Source organism: Acanthaster planci, linkage group LG19 (genome assembly GCF_054643075.1).
Source record: "Acanthaster planci isolate LZ-2023a linkage group LG19, COTS_SCS, whole genome shotgun sequence".
NCBI lineage: Eukaryota > Metazoa > Echinodermata > Asteroidea > Valvatida > Acanthasteridae > Acanthaster > Acanthaster planci.
In genome coordinates this window covers 11,773,781-11,792,271 of record NC_141795.1, presented here as the reverse complement: position 1 = coordinate 11,792,271, position 18,491 = coordinate 11,773,781, and the positions used below count along the sequence as shown (strand labels likewise).

General features: G+C 41.7%; 2 protein-coding genes across 2 annotated transcripts in view; both read right to left on the bottom strand.

Annotated features, from left to right (window-relative positions):
• Nucleotides 1–4,347, bottom strand: part of LOC147796045 (histone acetyltransferase KAT8-like) — a 44,280-nt gene extending 39,933 nt beyond the window's left edge. Inside the window, 1 exon segment of the mRNA XM_087129789.1 lies at nt 3,935–4,347. Coding sequence (XP_086985915.1) covers nt 3,935–4,127 — 193 coding nt within the window. The 5' untranslated portion in view covers nt 4,128–4,347.
• Nucleotides 4,348–7,026: 2,679 nt separating this feature from the next.
• The window catches only part of hgsnat (heparan-alpha-glucosaminide N-acetyltransferase), a 65,239-nt gene continuing 53,774 nt past the window's right edge, over nt 7,027–18,491 (bottom strand). The window contains exons 15-17 of the mRNA XM_022250306.2: nt 11,959–12,029; nt 9,829–9,941; nt 7,027–9,287 (exon numbers count right to left, since the gene is read on the bottom strand). Of these exons, the coding sequence (XP_022105998.2) occupies nt 9,109–9,287; nt 9,829–9,941; nt 11,959–12,029 (363 nt within the window). The 3' untranslated portion in view covers nt 7,027–9,108. The remainder of the gene's footprint in view (nt 9,288–9,828; nt 9,942–11,958; nt 12,030–18,491) is intronic.

Here is an 18,491-nt window from a genome sequence, read left to right as displayed (position 1 = left end):
AGCATGCCCAAAGCACATGTATGTTTCACCCCCATTCAATGTGTGGAAATTAACAACTTTGACCATACGGAAATGTCCTTAGCAACTTGCCAATCCTCTGTTGAGCCTTCTCATTTTTAAGACTTTGCACAAATGTAACAAACAATCACATTAAAATTCTTTGTATGTGCTCTAACAGGCTTAAACCCAAAAAAAAATACTACAGAATGATGACAAGAAATGCTACATAAATATCAAATTTACCCTTAAAGTGGTTGCTAAGATGATAAATTATTTCCATTTTCAATCAACCATTTGGTCTTTTTTTTTCCACTAATTTCTCAATTTTAGAAGTTTTCCCAGAACAGTGAGACACTGCATACACGTACGACAGGCCAGAATCTCAACTACACAATACAATCAGTTCTATGTACTGTACATGTACATGTAGCTAGATGTTTTGTTCAACTTTCATGAGTTATATTTGATACTTCTGCACAAGGCGATCTATACGTGTTTTACGTGCACAAAAACCGATCCAGCCAGGTACCATGCACAGTACACTGCGACTTGTTACCGCGGTGTACACGTGCATGGAAATTCTTGACCGTTGGAGCCCGTGTACATGTTCATGTGGTTCACATGTGTATAGTACAAGTAAAACTGGGATATATACCGTAAATTTCAGCATTTTCCTTGCAATTTTGTAAGGACAGATAGACCTCGCTTTCAATAATGAACTTCCATGTTAACTTACTGTACTTTTGAGTTCATCTTTTGTTTCCGAGTCACTGAATTCTTGCACTCGCAAAGCCGTAAGATTATGCGGGATGAACGGAATCGGTGCTGAGTTAGGTTGATATGCAAATGCATCCGGTGGGGAAGAAAAAAACAATCTAGCACAAAACCGTCAGCAAGTCTAAAACCTCCACATCTTTCTCCACCACAGCCCATTTTTGAAAACTTAAGGAAAACTTCGAATTCTTTGTTTCGCGTCTTCAAAAATCGCATCAAAACGTAAACAAACTACTACTTACAAAAAGAGCTTTTCACAAAAATCACTAGTTTTTACCACTCTGGAACTATTTTCAATTTAATTTTCACAAAACACATTCGGAAAAAGCCTTAACTTACCATGAAAATATTTTGGGCAGGAATTTTTTTTTCCAAAAAGTGAAAATAAGACGTTAATTTCATGAAATGAAGCAGCTGTTTACCTGGCACGAATTCCCATGGCCCTCATTACGCATGCAAATGACCCTAAAAACAGGACATGTGCAGTTAATAATTTCCCTCCGAAACATACGTGCATGACGTGAGCACGTGTGTGGAGCATAATACAGTGACATGCATACAGTATTAATGTTATTCAAATTTAATTTCACCAGTTCCTTAACAGGGAACCAGTTTTGTATGATACAACCTATACCAGAGCACCTGTCGGGTGCTTTCAAATCCGACGCAAGAAGCGCTGCTTTCGTTTTTTAAAATGGCGCCGCCCATGGTCAGCATTCAAGGCCCACTTTTCAAGACGCCATACATCAGAAAATATACGTTTTGCGAAAGCTTTAGGGTGCTCATATAAAAGTCCAAACTCTGAGGAATACGCCGGTGTCAGTAAAATTATCGAGTCATTCTCATTTCGGAAGGTAGACCTAGGCCTATTAGGATTTAAAGTTTGTGACAATCCTGCAGTTTGGATTTTTGAAGTAGGCTAGGCCTAGGGCTGTGGTGGCAACAGAAAAGAGACAGATTGTGAAAGAAAGCCAGCACAGCCCTACATGTGCCACTAGCGTAGGCCTAGCTAGTCCTGTTTAGTAATTTCAACACAGCATTTATGGAATTCGGGACAGGCCTAGGCGCCTACATAGTAACGGGTCAACTCGTACCCGAGTCAACTCGTACCCCAAATTTACACCCAAGTTAAGTCATACCCGAGTCAAGCCGTACAAAGCTTAATTCGTACCTGAGTCAAGTCGTACCCAAGTTAAATTGTACCCTATGAATTTCCACACTGAATGTGCGGTGCGGGATTCGGTCAACTTGACCGTTTGCCAACTCGACTTCGAACAACTCGACCGTTGAGACAACTCGACCGTCCGTGCGTGAAAGGGAGAGACAAGTCGACCGTTGAGACAAGTCGTCCATTGAGACAAGTCGTCCGTTGTCTAGGGTGATATATGTCACTCACTGCGAGTGATCCCAAATCCTTTTTTTCACACTCAACAGTCATATAAACTCTTTCTTCTAATGTCTGTTTAATCAAAATGACTATCAAAGTTGCGTTTTATTAAAACTGGACAAAAACTGAACGCATACTGTTTCCTAGTTTTGGATCACGCATTAAGTGCATGCACAATATACTTTGCGAACTCAGCTCGCTATACGGACGTTGCAGAAATGTATGTGACGTAATGGGTTCGTCACCTGTGTGGCACGAAGTAGTTATAGTTGATGACTTGCGCTGTGCAGCTGAAAAAGTTGAGTCGAAATTTACACAAGATCCAATTTTTTTTAATTCATTGGAATTCTCATTTATGAACCAAGTTTACTAAATTGAGGAATTTTTCATTAGAAAATATATATAAGGTTTTTACAATTGTTCTGGCTGAAAATAGATTTGCTGCTTGCGTGGTTACTTTTCGGAAACCCCTCCAGAACTGGGAAAAGCGTCACCACTCTTGTCGATCCTGTACGTCCGAATTAAAAGTTTAAAATTTGAAACTGAGGTTGGTATCTATATCACATAAGGTGGACGGTGACCACATCTCATTGGAATTTGAGGATTTTTGTAGAGCTGCAATCTGACTGAATAATTTTGCGATCTTGGACTAGGATGATGACTGTATTATGTGAAGAAATTTCACTGGTCGAGTTGTCTCTCTGTCAAAGTCGAATTGTCCCAACGGACGACTTGGCAAATGCCCCAGTTGTCTCAATGGTCGAGTTGTCTCAACAGTCGAGTTGTCCGAAGTCGAGTTGGCAAACGGTCGAGTTGTCCGACATCCCTGTGGTGCAACTCCTTCACACCGAGGCATCGCTGGTACACCTGCAGATGAGGTTGGTAAAGGAGTCCAAGCTTCACCAGTACCAGCAAAAGTGATTCAAGACAATGCAGGCGAAGCTTTTCAAGATCTGGCAGCAGTACCAGGTTGGGGAACTGACGACGTCGGAGCTTCTTTCTACCTGCAAGCACCTGAATGGTCCTGCACTGTGGGACAACCAAACCAAACAGCCCTTTTCAGGGCAACCGCTATCAAACCAAACGGCCCTTTTCAGGGCCACCACATTTTCCAAAAAGAGATACATGTATGCTTTACCTGCAAAGAATAAAAAATAAATGATTTGTATATTTTTTTTTTAAGTTTAATAGAGTATTTAAAAATTATTTGAAATATATTTTTAAAAATTTTCTCGTGATAGAAATCTCTAACTAGTTACCGTTGTTTTCACCGGCAATCGCAGGGTATGTTCGTGCTGCCTTATATTCTGAAACTAATTCTGAGAAAAAAAATATTTGTTGAAATCCCATCACTTGTACTGACTAATGAAAGGGGTACGAGTTTACTTGGGTACGAGTTAACTTGGATACAACTTGACCCTGGTACGAGTTAACCAGGGTAGATGACTTGGGTACGAGATGACCCAAAATCGTCTACATTATAGGCCTAGTACCTGTAGGCCTATACATACATGTACAAATGCAACGAGGCACTTGTGAATGACATTTTGAGCCGTCTTCGCCAGGTAAAAATGTGAGAAAAGGACATTGAAAAAACGTTCACATTGTAGGACTAGGGAGACTTTTATACCCTGGACGTTAGTCGCAATGCAATGTCCTACTCCTAGGACTAGACGACGTCCAACCTGTCCTAACATGCCTAGTCTAGGCTAGCGAGTACTACGGAGTAGTGACTGGCATGACTAGCCTAACATTATTAACGACGTTACTTACGCCATGTGTCATTAGTCCTCCGAACAAGACAGGTTTCGCCGATTTTAATGTCTGATGACTGCTCTTCAAAATCAATTATCTTACTGCCGCCACTGTGCTGGACATTTTCTTTGCCTTCTGCCAAGTTTGATCTCATCACTGGTTGAGTTTCTACTGCATTCTTCGCAGCTTCGTTTCCCTGGCTTTCGGCCATGTTTTTGTTCTGCAGAATCGACTCTCCAAAAACCGAATCCAGCTAGCTGAGAACTGAAATTGACTATTTGTTATCGATTCTGGTGAAAAATATCACATGAGCTGAACTTTTTTAATTGTTTAATGCTTGTAAGTAAGCTGCAGAAGAAACGTCTAGGTCCACGCCCCAAACTAAACCTTCAAGTTGGTGTGATGTTTCCTGATGGAGGCTTTTCCGACTATATGATTCAGATTCAGATTCACTGTACCGTGTACGCCTCAAAAGGTGGGGGCGGTATGGCGGGCACTGCATAGAACATGCGGGTTGCATCTCGCCCAGAACATGCAGGCGTTGATCCGCGCGGGCAGGTCTCGAACTCAACCCCCTCACCTGCTTTGAGACAAAAAAAAGGTTTAAAAGCAATTTTACTTGATGCTCCCAAAGAGGAACACCCTTTTTTTCTCATTTTCTGCAAGTATCGTAAATGTTTGGGTTTTTTAAGTTGCACCACCCCTTTTCATAAAACCCAATTTTCTGCTGGCAGAAATTTGGATTTTACTTTGCTGACGGTGGGGTGGTCCAAGAGTGGACAAGTTAAAAACTGGATGGACACTTTCTCCCTACGTTGAAATGGAACGGTCTTGGGAAGATTGGTATCACCCGACCCTGAAAAGAATAAGGTGGACGAAAGTTGCGAGGCTGCGAGAGTGACGGTCCTTTGTACAAGTAGTAGTACTGCAAACGTGCGGAGCCGTCTGTTGACGGGCATCAGGCATCATTTCCCTGCTACATGTGATCGGCCTTTTTCATGCTACTTGTATTTCCATTTAGCCGATTTTGTGAAAAAGATCAGACCTTCTTCACGTCAAGGATGTGAATGGGATTTATCGGATGGAAGTATTATTTTAAAAGAAATTATTGAAAATAGTATGTCCAAGACTGACAAAAATTATGGTGGAAGTTACTCGGAGTGGCAAAAGTGAACAACCAATTTTTTTATATTCAGATATCCTAATATTTGTTATTCAATCCACCGTCCATGCATTTCACAGTACATGTATCTGATGACTGCTTTGGGCCGTTAATTGCAAGTTTGTGTTTTCATTGCGTTAATATCTCTTCACATTGTCACTTTGAATGATTTCTCTTCATATTAATGATCCAGGCCTCCACTATAACTGCCCACATGTATTGATGACTTGAAAAAAGATTTGAATGATAAATATTAAATTAATCTTTGATGTCTGATCAGTGAACGACTGGTGTACTGGCTGAAAGATTTATTTTTTTTTTCGTGGCTATCCGTTTTTTGTTATTGGAATTACTGGCTGAATACGTGTTTTGGAATTATTTTGTGGGATGTCACAATCATATTAGCAAATTCAAGTTGTTTTGAAACTCTTGATTCAATTGAATAAACAGCACTTAGCTTCTTCTCTTGAGATGACTTTTTCGATTACAACCTGTTTTCATTCCACAGCAAATTCAATTATTCTACTGGATTGGACACAATGGTTTTTTTCTAACTATAGCATCGTTTAGGGGACATATCACCATGCGCTCATTTACTTAAAATGGAAATTCCTGATGGCAAGCCACCGCCGTCATTCGAAAAATACTGTGCGCTGGGAAGTTGGAAGTTTGCGGTACCATAAAGGACTGTCAGACTTCGGATGGCTCCTTTCCTATGTGCAAGTTTCTCAATAGGAATCACCCACATTTTTCCCGAAGTGAAGCCATCCGTCGACGCGTCAGATGCAGACAATCGACCCTCTATCGTTAATGTTGGCTGCCCATCTTCCCAAGACCGTTCCATTCTGAGCGTAGGGAGCACAGCGGTCGTTTCAGTTTTCAACTTGTCCACTTTTGGACCACCCCGCCGTCGGCAAAGTAAAATCCAAATTTCTGCTGGTAGAAAATTGGGTTTTATGAAAAGGAGTGGTGCAACTTCAAAAAAACCCAAATATCTACGATACTTGCAGAAAATGAGAAAATAGGGTTGTCCTCTTTGGGAGCATCAGATAAAATTTGCTAGTGGGAATTTGAAGTTTTTAGTTGTCTACTTTTGACGCGCCACGAGAGTTGTTACAGTAAAATCCAAATTTTTGCTAGCGGAAAATTGCGTTTTTTGAAAATGATATACGCTAAGTCCAAAATCCCGAAAATCTATTAGCAGAAAATGGGGTTGTCCACTTTTGACGCTCCATACCCAGCCATCCAATAGAGTGTGGACGTGGGCCGCGCGCCCGCTTTTTTGCATTGGCTTGCTGGGTGGGGGTAGTCCAGTTGGCATCACGGTTCTTTCCTCGCCTTCCACCTCTGCGTCCAGGTTCGCTATACGATCTTTGGTCCACATGTGGATTGAATTTTCAGTCCTTACCTGATTCCGTGGGTTTTACCCAGAATATTCCTCTGGGGTTTTCCTCCGGGGTTTTCCTCCCACCTCTAAAACAGTACCTACTTCCACTGTCTCCTCTCTACAGGTTTCTTCAGGCTTGCGAGCTACAAAGTCCGGGGCGCTTTTGAGGTGTCATTACCAGAAATAATAAATAATGATAACATCACAGAAAACCACGACAGTCTCAAAATTAACAATATCCTAGTACATGTATTCCTATTTGATCTCTCATCACTGCCGACATTCAGGATGGATTCAGGACGGGTTGAGTAGCTGGTTTTCTTTGTCTTCCTCTCCGTTTCCATTTTGGCAAAAGCCATGGGCGAGGTGGTACGTGGGCAAAGTGGCAAATGGGCGAAGCGGTAAATGGCGTCCCCCTTCAGACAGGACATAACAGGTTTACATAAAAATGGTCCTTACCACGCGAAGTGATCCCGCACTCACTGTGAATTCTAACCCCGAACTTCCTGTTCCAACCTAAAATCTCAATCAGCCGAACCAAAGAAAAACGATGGACACAAGTTTCCTTTCCCTGATAATTAAATCTGTCATTTTTCCCCTTTTCTAGATTTCACATTTAAAGCCAAGTTTGTTGACAAATTACAATTGATGTAGAGGATGTGTATCCAAAAGGTACGTATACAATATGCCATTTGGGGTTTCAAAAAGTCATATTCCACATCACAGCGGTCAACAATCGAGAAATGCCATGAGCAGTACAGTACAAAAGTAGTAATAACAAGAAATACACAATGTTTTGATAAGCATAAATATTCAGCGAACAATTGTGAAACAGTTTATCATCACAGGATCTTGATGGGCATTTTTCTTGTCCAGTTTTCTTGATTTGATTTTAAGGAGTTAACTGCATAATTAAAACCCGAGAAAAGGGTTGTCTTAGGCAACTAAGTTTTCATCCCACCTAACAAACTGCATGCCTCTGACAAATGTAAGTTCACAACAGCAGACAAAACCCAACTCCTAAAAAAAAATCAGACCCCTGCCCACCCCTCCTAAAAAAAATCAAAACCCTTTCCCTTAAAACCTCCCCACAAAGTAACTAACAACATGGGAAGATATCATTACAGTTGTGTTCTATTTAACAGCTTAACAATTAGCTAGCCAATAAGTAAAACAGATTGAACAGCAAACCTTTATGACAGTCATTTGAATAACTTGTGACTCCACCGATAGACTAAATGACTCCCGACTTGTAATGCGACTATACTTCACATTGTGAACTTGAACTTTCCTCTCTTTAACAGAAATACATGTAGTCACTGCAGTTTGTGAAGTGCCTTGAATTTTTGTTTCCTTTTTTCTCCGTCTCTATCATGTACACTGCCTCATAGAAAATGGCAGCCTCAGATGAAAATATACATTTTTATCAACTCTCTTCTAGTATCAGGCAATACAAATTAATTTATTAAACTAGTATTAAAAAGGAATAAAAATGTTAATCTGTGCATCTGAATGCATTCTCTAATTTTACTTTGCAATTTATGCTCTTTACAATACTTAATTAAGCAGATATTAAACGTCAAGTTAAATGCCATACAAAGTGTATTTTGTAGTAGCATTTGCGTGCCCATAAAAATAAAAGGCAATTTTGGGTATTTTAGTTCTTGAATTCATAAAGCAGAGCAGGTATTCAGCACATGGAAAAAATATAAAATAAACTGGAAGAACCAAAACTAAGTTCACAGGAAAGTGAGTCGACAATTCTTCCTCAATTATATATTTTTTATAACAGGGGACAGGCAGAAACCAAGTTTACAACTGAAGGTCAGTTTGAAATTCTTACCAGATGAATCCAGCCTCTTCAAAGGACCCTTGGTACACTTAAAATAAAATATGTACGAGCAAAGGTAAGAAAAAATTCATACAGTGACAGATATTAGGTAGCATAACTTGCACTGCACAAACAGAAATGAATGATTAACTGACTACTAATTTGTGTTTGCTATAAAGGTTTCACAGAAATTACAGTGTTTTTTAATTGAAGGTACTGAAATACTCTACACATTTAGCTGAGAGAGCTTTCATATTTACTGCAAGATTCTAATGAAAAAGACAAAAACTCATTCTACATAATAGGCAGAGTTAATTCAGTGACTGTGTAAAGATATTTTTATTTGAAATGTTATATAGCTGCACAACTTTTTATGAAGTTGATCTTAAGTACAATGTGCAATGCGTAGCAATGCTGAAATTTGTTGCATAAACTTTTCTCAGTGATAAAGTTCTAATGGCTCAAAGGCTATGTCATGTTCTGTGGAAATTGGCTGCTAGTTTTTTGACACTCCAGGAGTATAGTGCACAGCAACAGCTGTTAGAAACTACTTTTTTCCCATAAACATCACTGGAACGTACTGAAGCTTCAAAAAGGGCACCCTGTTACTTTCATACATTTCAAAGGTACTACTTTTTTTATGTGTAACTCATTCCGTGTGCTCTTTCATAAAGGTCCCTTTGAATGAACTGACAGTACCATCTGCTTTATCTGTAAAATACAGAACTCTTAAAAGCCAATCCTGCCATACTTCCTAACACTTTTCCTATTGTACCCTTCAATCAGTATTCCTAATGTCAAGGATCTCATTTTTAGATTTTCACAAAGAAATTGATTCTGTACATGTAGTATGCAATGGCTACCCAGAGGGATGCACAAAGTAGACTCATGGCCAGTAACTCAGCATGACTGCCATATACTGCTGTCCAGGAGAATGGGAAATAATCCATCAGAACTTCATGACCACAGTACAGGGTGATGGGGTTCATGCCTGCAAAAGAAAAGTTATTTAAAATATACCCCGAAAAAGGTATTTGTCTTTCTGGCTATAGCTTTGACTTGTACCACTGAGGAAGCATGGCCGTCCATGGCCATCAACAGAAATACCTCATTCGGGAACTCATTAGAAACCTCTAGAATTTAGGTAGCTGCAGAAAGGCACATCATAGCTGGAGTCATATGGCAGTTTCATTGTGGCCACAAATGCATATCAATGGTGTGTCCACACCAGGCATTGGTTCAAGAGGGTGGCCATTTTCTTGAAATGAATGTCTAAATGTCATAATCTATAAAATATCCTCATTACCCTTCCCAAAATAAAATATAAAGGTGGTATTTTCAATTCATAACTGAGAGAGAAAAATGGCTACAAAAAGGGAAGGGGCTCTCACCAGACTGCCTACCCACTGGATGTGCCATTCATGCTTATGTAAACTACATATCATAGTCCAAACACAGCTGATTTGGACAAAGCAGTTACTGGTAATGTTATCAACTTTCCAGCAGGAGCCATTTCTAAAGATGATACTTACCAGCAAAGAAGAACGGGACACCAGACCACCACTGTTTCATATCAATTGTGACATAGCAGAATGTTAAAAGTAGAAACGATGTACCAGCCATGGCTAGGACAAATGACAGAGACCTGCAAACCCAGAACACATGTTGGCTTCAATCAAGATTGAAAACAGATTAACTCAGGGTCTTAAAACAAGTGCCCCTTTCTGAGCAAATTAAAGACCGAGACAAATACAAAGCATATCACAAAAAATAATGGAACTCAGTTGGTAGAGCTCAGGGCTGTTGTTCTAGGGTCACAGGTGAGAATGGACATTTTAATTTAATGTGATAGATGCAGAGGAAATGTTTCAAACACTGCTTAAAAATTATTTTAAAACTTTGGCTTCATTTAGGGAGTGTCTCTCAAAAGTCAGAACGCTTGAAACATTCAGAATTTTGTTAACAAGTGCTGAGCATGCAAGTTTTGTTTTTCCCTTTTGCAATTAGTCACTTATGTTACGCCCTTCCTGCGGGAGTATTTTCCATATTACAGGACATCATTGTTTATGGCGGGAGCGAGGCTTTTGCCCTGATACCATGTAACATAACATTCAATCAATCTGGGACATCATCTGCAAACATTTTTAAAAATAAATCTTCAAATTTGAACCAAACCACAGGTACTGAAGTGCCGCACACGATACACTGGGCTATAGTATGTAATTTACGGAGAGATTATTATTACGGCAGGCTTCTTTGTTTACAGACTTGACAATTATTCATTGACGGGATACTTTGAACTTTCCAAAGATTACGTCCAAAGAGAAAAACTGCATTGAACCTAATACTGCTTTCGCATTCAGCACCATAGCAAACACCACACCAACGTTCCCTACTGGAACGCTCAGAGAACACTGTGGAAACACCACTGTTCTCTAATTGAATCTGCGTTTGCATTTGTGAATGATATGATAAGCTTATTTCCATTGAGAATGACCAAACTAATTTGTATTTCATCAATATCGTGTTTATGAACTTCAAATTGAAAGGGCTATTTAAAACAGGAACTTGCCAGTTGCCAGGAAGTTGTGCCCAGGTATTTTGAAATTCCCCCACATTAAAAATGGTTTAAGTGAGTTAGCACTGGTAGGCCTGCTGTGAAACACAATGCAGAAAATGTTCATGCGTTACGTACACACAAATGAAAAAAAACCAATGCTGTACAAAACAGAAATACTTTATCCAATCATTTTTACACAATATTTACACAAAAAATTCAAAGCACAGGAACTGACTCTGAAGTGCAAAATTCTATAAAAATGACTACCTACCAATTGTACGCTATCCAGTATGCTAAATGTACCTTGCTCTAACATTATGGATGTATTATGCTGTCAGGTGCTTCTCCTTCAAGGATATTTCTATTTTTGTTTGCTTTGCATCCCAATTAGAATTTATGATCTGACCGAATGATTTCAAATGTTCCCAGATGGAACACTGACGTCAAAACAGTGTTCCTACAAGACAGCTAGGAGCAACTTGTGTTCCTATTGGGAGCAAGCTGTGTTCTAGATAGGAACAACCAGTGTTCCCAAATGGAATGTTCCAGTGGGATCAACAACTTTCTGACTTTTGAGACGCTCCCTAAGCTGCAAGAATCTTTTCGACTGCAGACTGAAACCATCCAATGCAACAAACCCTATACAATGTACACGATTAATAAAACCACGTGCCACTCACTGAGAATTGCATGGACTGCACAAGAAGCAACTGAGTACTAATAGATACTTATAATGCTACAAGTCCATGAAAGAATAATGCTCTTTCTGTGTAAATTTAAACTGGATGTTAGTTAACACAAGCACAAATACCATGTACAATTTCCATTTTATGAAGAAAAGGCCTTTAAAGTCTTGGTTTCATACTGAAAAAATGTGTTAATGAAATTTTTGTTTCAAACTAATACAAAAAGTTTAAATGATAGTTGCATCACAACTTTCCAAGATTGATAAAAATCACCCGTGTGATTTTCTCTGTTGTTCTCCTATTTGTAGCTGTGCTCAATTTCACCTGGTTTTGACAATGGAATTAAGATCAGGCATGACAGATTGACAGAGAGTTTGGCTGTATGTGGAATGGATACGGAAGTCTAGCTTGCTTACCAGAGATTCTTGCTGATGGGAATCCAGCCTTCTTCTTTGGAAACCTCACACAAGAGGAGAGCAGGTCCACCCTGGGATGCAAGAAAACAACTTGAATTAGGAGTGGCAGTGGAGCATAAAAGTACATGTACCCATGCAGGTCATACATCATCATGTCAGTGCAAAAACTCCAAATTTTGTGAAAATTTGGGTTTTTCTGGTTTTTTTTTTCTTTTTCAATTTTATCATTCCAAGATTGTTTCAGGCAAATTTCACTCAAAATATTGTATCGATATGATGTCATTTATGTTAGAACGTACATATGTATCTTTTTTTATTTGCACACCTTCCAATTTGTACTAAAATGTTGTATCTCAGAGCACTCAACACAAACTGCTATATGGTCGTGTTGGTGTAAAAACAAATCTCAACATTCACTGCAATTGGTATCTTCTTGGGATGTGACATAGAAGTATGTTATTTATGCCATTTTTTTTCAAGCTTAATTATCATTATCCCCCCAACAGAAATGTGGGTGAGGTCTGCTATTCAATACCTACCTCAAACAGTCATTAAAAGTGCAAATTCCATCATTGCGTCTGATTCAATTTGCTAAACACTTCTAAACTAAAAAAAAAAAAAAAAAATACATCTTGAAAATAGTTCGCGGTACCCGCTGCTTCATTTGACTCGGACCGGCCAGCCAACCCCGGCAAGCTCGGTGGTCGAGTGGCAAGACATCTGCACTAGTAAGCAGGACGTCGTGGGTTCGAGTCCCACCCGAGTAAGCTTGTGAGGTTTTTTTCGCAAGCTCTCGGACAAGCACTGAGCATACAGCGCTTATTAATATACGTTGGGTAAGGGCAAAACCTGTTATATATAATTAACATCTCCCCAACGCAAAAAAATACGTCTTGAAAATAAAAACTTCTGATCAACAGCAGTGCAACCTGTAGTCCCATGATGCACAGCGGAATGGCTGCCATGTTTATCCTTTTCAGGTATGAAAACCATCCGAGCCAAAAGTGGGGAAGGATGGGATGGAGCCGACTGCTTGGGGTAGGTATTCAATAGCAGATCTTACCCACATTTCTGTGGGGGAGGAGTCTTCTACTTTCAACCTACCCCAAACAGTCGCTAAATATGCAGAGTAGCACAAAGCCCTTGGAAGGGGGGGCGGAAACGACATACTATATAACATGTGCCCCACAGGAGTATGAAATTGTCCAATTTTTATTGCGGACTCACTAAATAATGGAGCTGTTATGTCATTCCAGTGGTGGGCTGCTTTGATGACGAAACCCTCTGCATCGATGTGGCCGATGTTAGGACTGCTCTGCCATGTGCGGGGTCCTTTTGCAGAACATTGGTGAGGTAGCATGTGGTGAAAGTAGATGGGGTCTTCCAGCATGCTGCCTTGCATATTTCCTCCATCGGTATGCCCCTGAAGTACATGTAGGCCCATGATGTGGTAACTGCTCGGATATCATGAGCACTGATGAGGCATAGTGTGTTATTGTCTACAGAGTTCAGCCAATCTGGGTTGGTAAACTTGATACCCAAAACTGTCCATCTGGCTATAGTGTCTCTGGTTGCAGCTCAGTGAGGTTTTATTGAAGTGATGAAAAGCTGCTAAGTTGCACTTCTGAGTTTTCTAGTTTTGGCTCAGTACCATATAAGTTCGCACTGGGCACCATGGTTTGTCGTCGGGAGTCCCAGTGTGTTTGGTATTGTCTGGTACAAAAATGTCAGGACGATGGAAAGAACCTGACTGGTTCTTGGTGAGAAACCCCAGCGTTGGGATGAGATGAATGCCATGGGGTTCCCATGAAATATGGCCATCTGTGATGGACATTGCCTTCATCTCACTGCCATGACGTGAGGTAGAAACTGCTAGTAGGAATGCCAATTTTACTGATAGGTTGATCACCGATGCGTCACTGAGAGGCTCAAAAGGGGGACCAGCAAGCAGTTGGAGAACAGCTGACAAGTCCCATGAAGGGATTAGTCTCAAGAAACATTCCCGGAGTAGTTGTTTAAGAGCAGTATTGTCGGACACAGTCGAACCATCTGGAAAGCCATTGTGTATAGCCACAATGGCTGATTGGTAGTAACGGATAGTTGAAACCTGTAGATCTGCTTTGAACAGGTGCCTGAAGTAGTCACAGAAACTTCGGTCGGAGCAAAACCTTGCTCCGAACACCACAAAGTAAAATGTCGTTATCTGGAGTCATAGATGCTGCGTGTAGACTGGTGTCGAGACCATTTCGTCAGCTTCATCAGAGAGTCCTGCTGATCTGAAGGACAATAGCCAACAGGTCAGGTGTAGTGATGTCGGATGTGGGTGAAGCATGCCAAACTTCAGTTGATGTAGCAGATCCGGTCTGTCGGGAAGGATCACCAGTACCCGGGCGAGAAGTCTGGTCAGACGTGGAAACCATGGCTGGCATGGCCAGAAGGGGGCAATGAGGACACGACAGCGTTCCCGTTAAATCTTGGAGAAAACTGCCGGTATTAGGGATATTAGAGGGAAAGCATAGCCCAACATTCCTTCCCAACTGATTTGAAGAGCGTTGGTTGCCCAGGCTTGCGGGTGGTAAAATCTGGTGCAGAACACTGACAGTTGGGTGTTCTCTGCTGAGGCAAAAAGATCGATGTTCGGTTTCTCTACTTCAGCGAAGATCTGTTCAACTGTACTGGTGTGCAGAGTCCACTCCGTGGGACATACTTTTCCCCGAGAGAGCATCTGCTATGGAGTTGTCGACACCAGGAATGTGGGTCACCTGGAGGTTGATGCCATGATCCTGGGCCCAAAGGAATATCTGGTGGGGAGAATGCGTGCCTCCCTGGCGATTGATGTGTGACACCACTGTGGAGTTGTCCGAGTGGTTGAGGATTCGTTTGCCTATGATGCTCAAGGCAAGCTTTCAGTGCGTTGAATACGGCCTGAAGTTCCAGTATATCCATGTGACTCCCTTGGAGCTGGAGGTCCCATGTTCCGGATGCTTGAAGCAGTGGTAGGGAGGCTCCCGAGCCCAGATGAGAAGCGTCCGAGGTTACAGTTATTTCCGGGTTCACCTTAGGGAAGGGAACTCTGAGAGAGATGGTGGCAGATGAAGTCCGAGATGGGGACCTGGAGAATGATCGAGTCCTATTTCGGCCTGTAGAGAGCTAAAAGTTGTAGTGGATGCATGTAGAGCCTGCACAAGGGAATGAGGTCCACTATGCTGGCCATCGACGGAGGCAGGCGCGGGCTGGAGCTGACTGCTCGGTAGAAAAGACTTTCACTCAGTCGAGAAGGTTGTCAATGCATTCAGTCGTTGGTGAGATTATACCTCTTTCACGGTCGATAGATGCAAATAGATACATGTACGTCAGGTATTATGTTAGGGTGAGATTGGACTTCTCGTGGTTGATAACGAAGCCCAGGTGATTCGTGAATGCACAAGTAAGACGGGTAGAAACCTCTGTTTCGTTGAACGGTCTGCCAACGATCAGTCAGTCATCCAGTTACTGGAACAGCAGGACATCCCACTTTTGAAAATGAGAGGCGACGATCTTTGCGACCCTCGAGAACACTCTCGGTGAAGCACAGAGGCCAAAGGGGAGAGCTGTGAATTCGAACAGGTTCCCGTTGTACAGGACGCACAGGTATTCATAGCTTTCAGGGTGAATCAGGATGTAAAGGTAGGCATCTGTCAAGTCTATGGAAGAGGCCCAACATGGAATCTGTTGAGATTTGGTGACAGTCTGAAGGGTTTCCATGCGAATTTCTTCAGGCAGATAAAGCGGTTCAGAGGTTTGAGGTTGATAATACATGTAGGTCGCCAGCTGTTGAGTTCCTTCTTTGGAGTGATGAACGTTGAAATGAAGCCCCTGTTCGCTTGAAATTTGGGAACCGGGCGGATAGCATGTTTCCAAAGGAGAGTCTTTAGTGCCTGTTGTTTGCTTCTGTCGGACGGAGGATAGGTACAGACGGAGGGGTGCTTGTGAATTCGAGGATGTATCCGTAACAAATGGTCCCAAGCACCCATCTGTCCCATGTGACTTTCTCCCAAGACCCTGCGAAGAGTTGAAGTTGCCCGCCGACGGGTCCAGGATCAGCAGGTGCAGGCAGGTCTAAATAGTCAGCGACGTCTACTGGGGGTAGCGCGACTCGGTAGTTCTTCCCTTGAAGCTCTTCGGGAGTGGTTTGGTGGGTCGAGAGGAGGATGGACGGCCACGATTTGTCTGGTAACTGGGTTGACCAAAGGGGGGAAAGGAACGAGAATCACCCTGATGCAGAGGTCTGAAGAGTCGAGGTTCACGGAAGCTAAGTTTATGTGTTGTGTCAGTGCGCTTAACTTCTGACTCCATTATCTCCATGAACTTCCCTGCAAAAAGGTCTTTGCCGTAAAGGGGAAGTTCTTGAAGTCTTGACTTAGTTCCCTCACAGGGAATGTTCATAGCATCTAAGGTGTTGGGTCTGCATGCAGAAGTGGCTAAAATGGAGATCCGAACGAACTGCTCGAAGATAGAGTTGACATTCTCATCGAGCGCTCGACATGCAACTGCTGCCAAGTCCAGAGTAACTGGTGAATCGTTGTCACACGCTCGGGCCAAATGCTCAGAGAGAAGTACCGTAAACACTGTGCAGCGAAGACCATGTCGTGAAGCTTTGTGGAGTTTAGCAAGAGTAGACCCAGCGAAACACTTGTCCTTGTCTTTAAATGGAAACTTTCCAGTAGTCTTGTGAGCATCGGAAGAAAGTTTATCTTAAGCCTCAGTTAGAATCTCAGGGACGGAGAGGAAGATGTCAAAGTCCTCACTAGCAAACTGGAAATAAGTCAATGCTCTGGGTGGGTATCAATGCCATTGTTTGGCACCGGCGAGAACTTTAAACATCTCGACGCATGAGTGGTCAAGTGGAAGTTCCGGGAAAATTGGCGTTGATGCCTCCAACCTAGCAGGGTGGCGCTTGAAGGAAGCATGTGAAGCGGCCTCAGCTGTAGATTGATTAGAAGGCAGGCCTAATATTTGGATCATATCTTTCTGAAGAAGACAGAGCCGTGCCTCAGGAGGGTTAAGACTGGCTGCCGAGGAGAAATCCTCATCTTCAGAGGACATATCCTGTTCCATCTAGAGTTGATCGGAGGAAGGGGGAACGTTGTCATGTCTTGTTCAGTGGCCAGGGGTCGTAGCAGGAAGTGAGCTGTAGTCTGCACTGGAACCTGGGTAAGTCGAAGGGACAAAACCGTCATAGGAAGATCGGATCGTCGATGAATGCAGGTTCGGATGCAGATGCAGATCACCTTCCGCACGCAAAGGGTCCGGATCTGGAGCCGGCGCAGGGGGAACAGAATAGGGCTCTAGGCAGCTGGCTACAGAAGAGAGCTTCTCTGAGAACATGCGGACTGCTGACATGATGTCAGCTGAAGCGTTGTCCTTCTGTGAGGAGTGAGACTTTTTGCACTTGGACCCCGTAGAAGGAGACAAAGAATGCTCGTGCTTCTTGTGTAGGGGAGAACTAGTTCTAGAGCAAGCGGTCAAGGCCTGGTGAGCTGGGGCATTGGAGGCTTGCAGTAAGCAGTGCATCATGGGACTAGAGGGTGCACTACGATTGATCAGAGATTTTAGCAAATTGAATCAGACGCAAAGGAATTTGCATATTTAGCGACTGTTTCAGGTAAGTTGAAAGCAGAAGACTAAAAAATTAAGCTGGTATTGCTTAATTCTATGCTATAAAGTGTTACAAGAAAATATGAAATACACCTACAATTTGAAGAAAATACAAGAATATTTAACAAAAGAGCATTTGCAACTGATTCAGACATGACTTCTTTTTTTTTTAGCTTAAGGCTTTAGTTGGAAAGGGGGAAATTCCATCCAAATCCAAGATGATTTAGGGCTACGATGATAATTTGTAATTTTACTAGATTTACAGTATCTCAAACATGCTTTAGTAAATACATGTACATGTAGGACATCGTGGTGTGTTATAAGCAAGTTATAATATTTTGACTGGAACATGCAGAGTGCATTGTTCAACGTTGAATGTTGATCTCATTCCATTCAAAGTTTATTGAAATTTTATCTAATACATATCAAGATAATGAAGGCCAGAACAAACGAAGTGTTTTTAAATACATCATATGCCTAAAGTTGCATTTTCCTGCAATTTCATTCAGATTAAAAATTTACAAACTTATTTTTTAAATTTATTTTTGCGAAAATTACTTGAAATCAAGACAGCACATTTTTTCACCGACAAGACCACATATCTACATGCAGTATTATGCCCCTTTGACCAGTGAGGTTATTTTTGTTCAGAAGTGCTCTTTAAGCATGTTTTAACCAGAAGACCACAGAATTAAAAAATGCATGTTACAAATAACTTATTTAGACCTATCATGACTATTGGCATTTTAGCATGCAATACCTCTGGCACTGTCTAAAAGTGCATCACAGCCAGAATGCAGATACATCATTGTCGATGAGCATTAACTACCTTTGCATCTTTTACTAAAAACTGCTCTCTATCCTCCCTAATTCACCACTACGAAGGAAGCCATGGC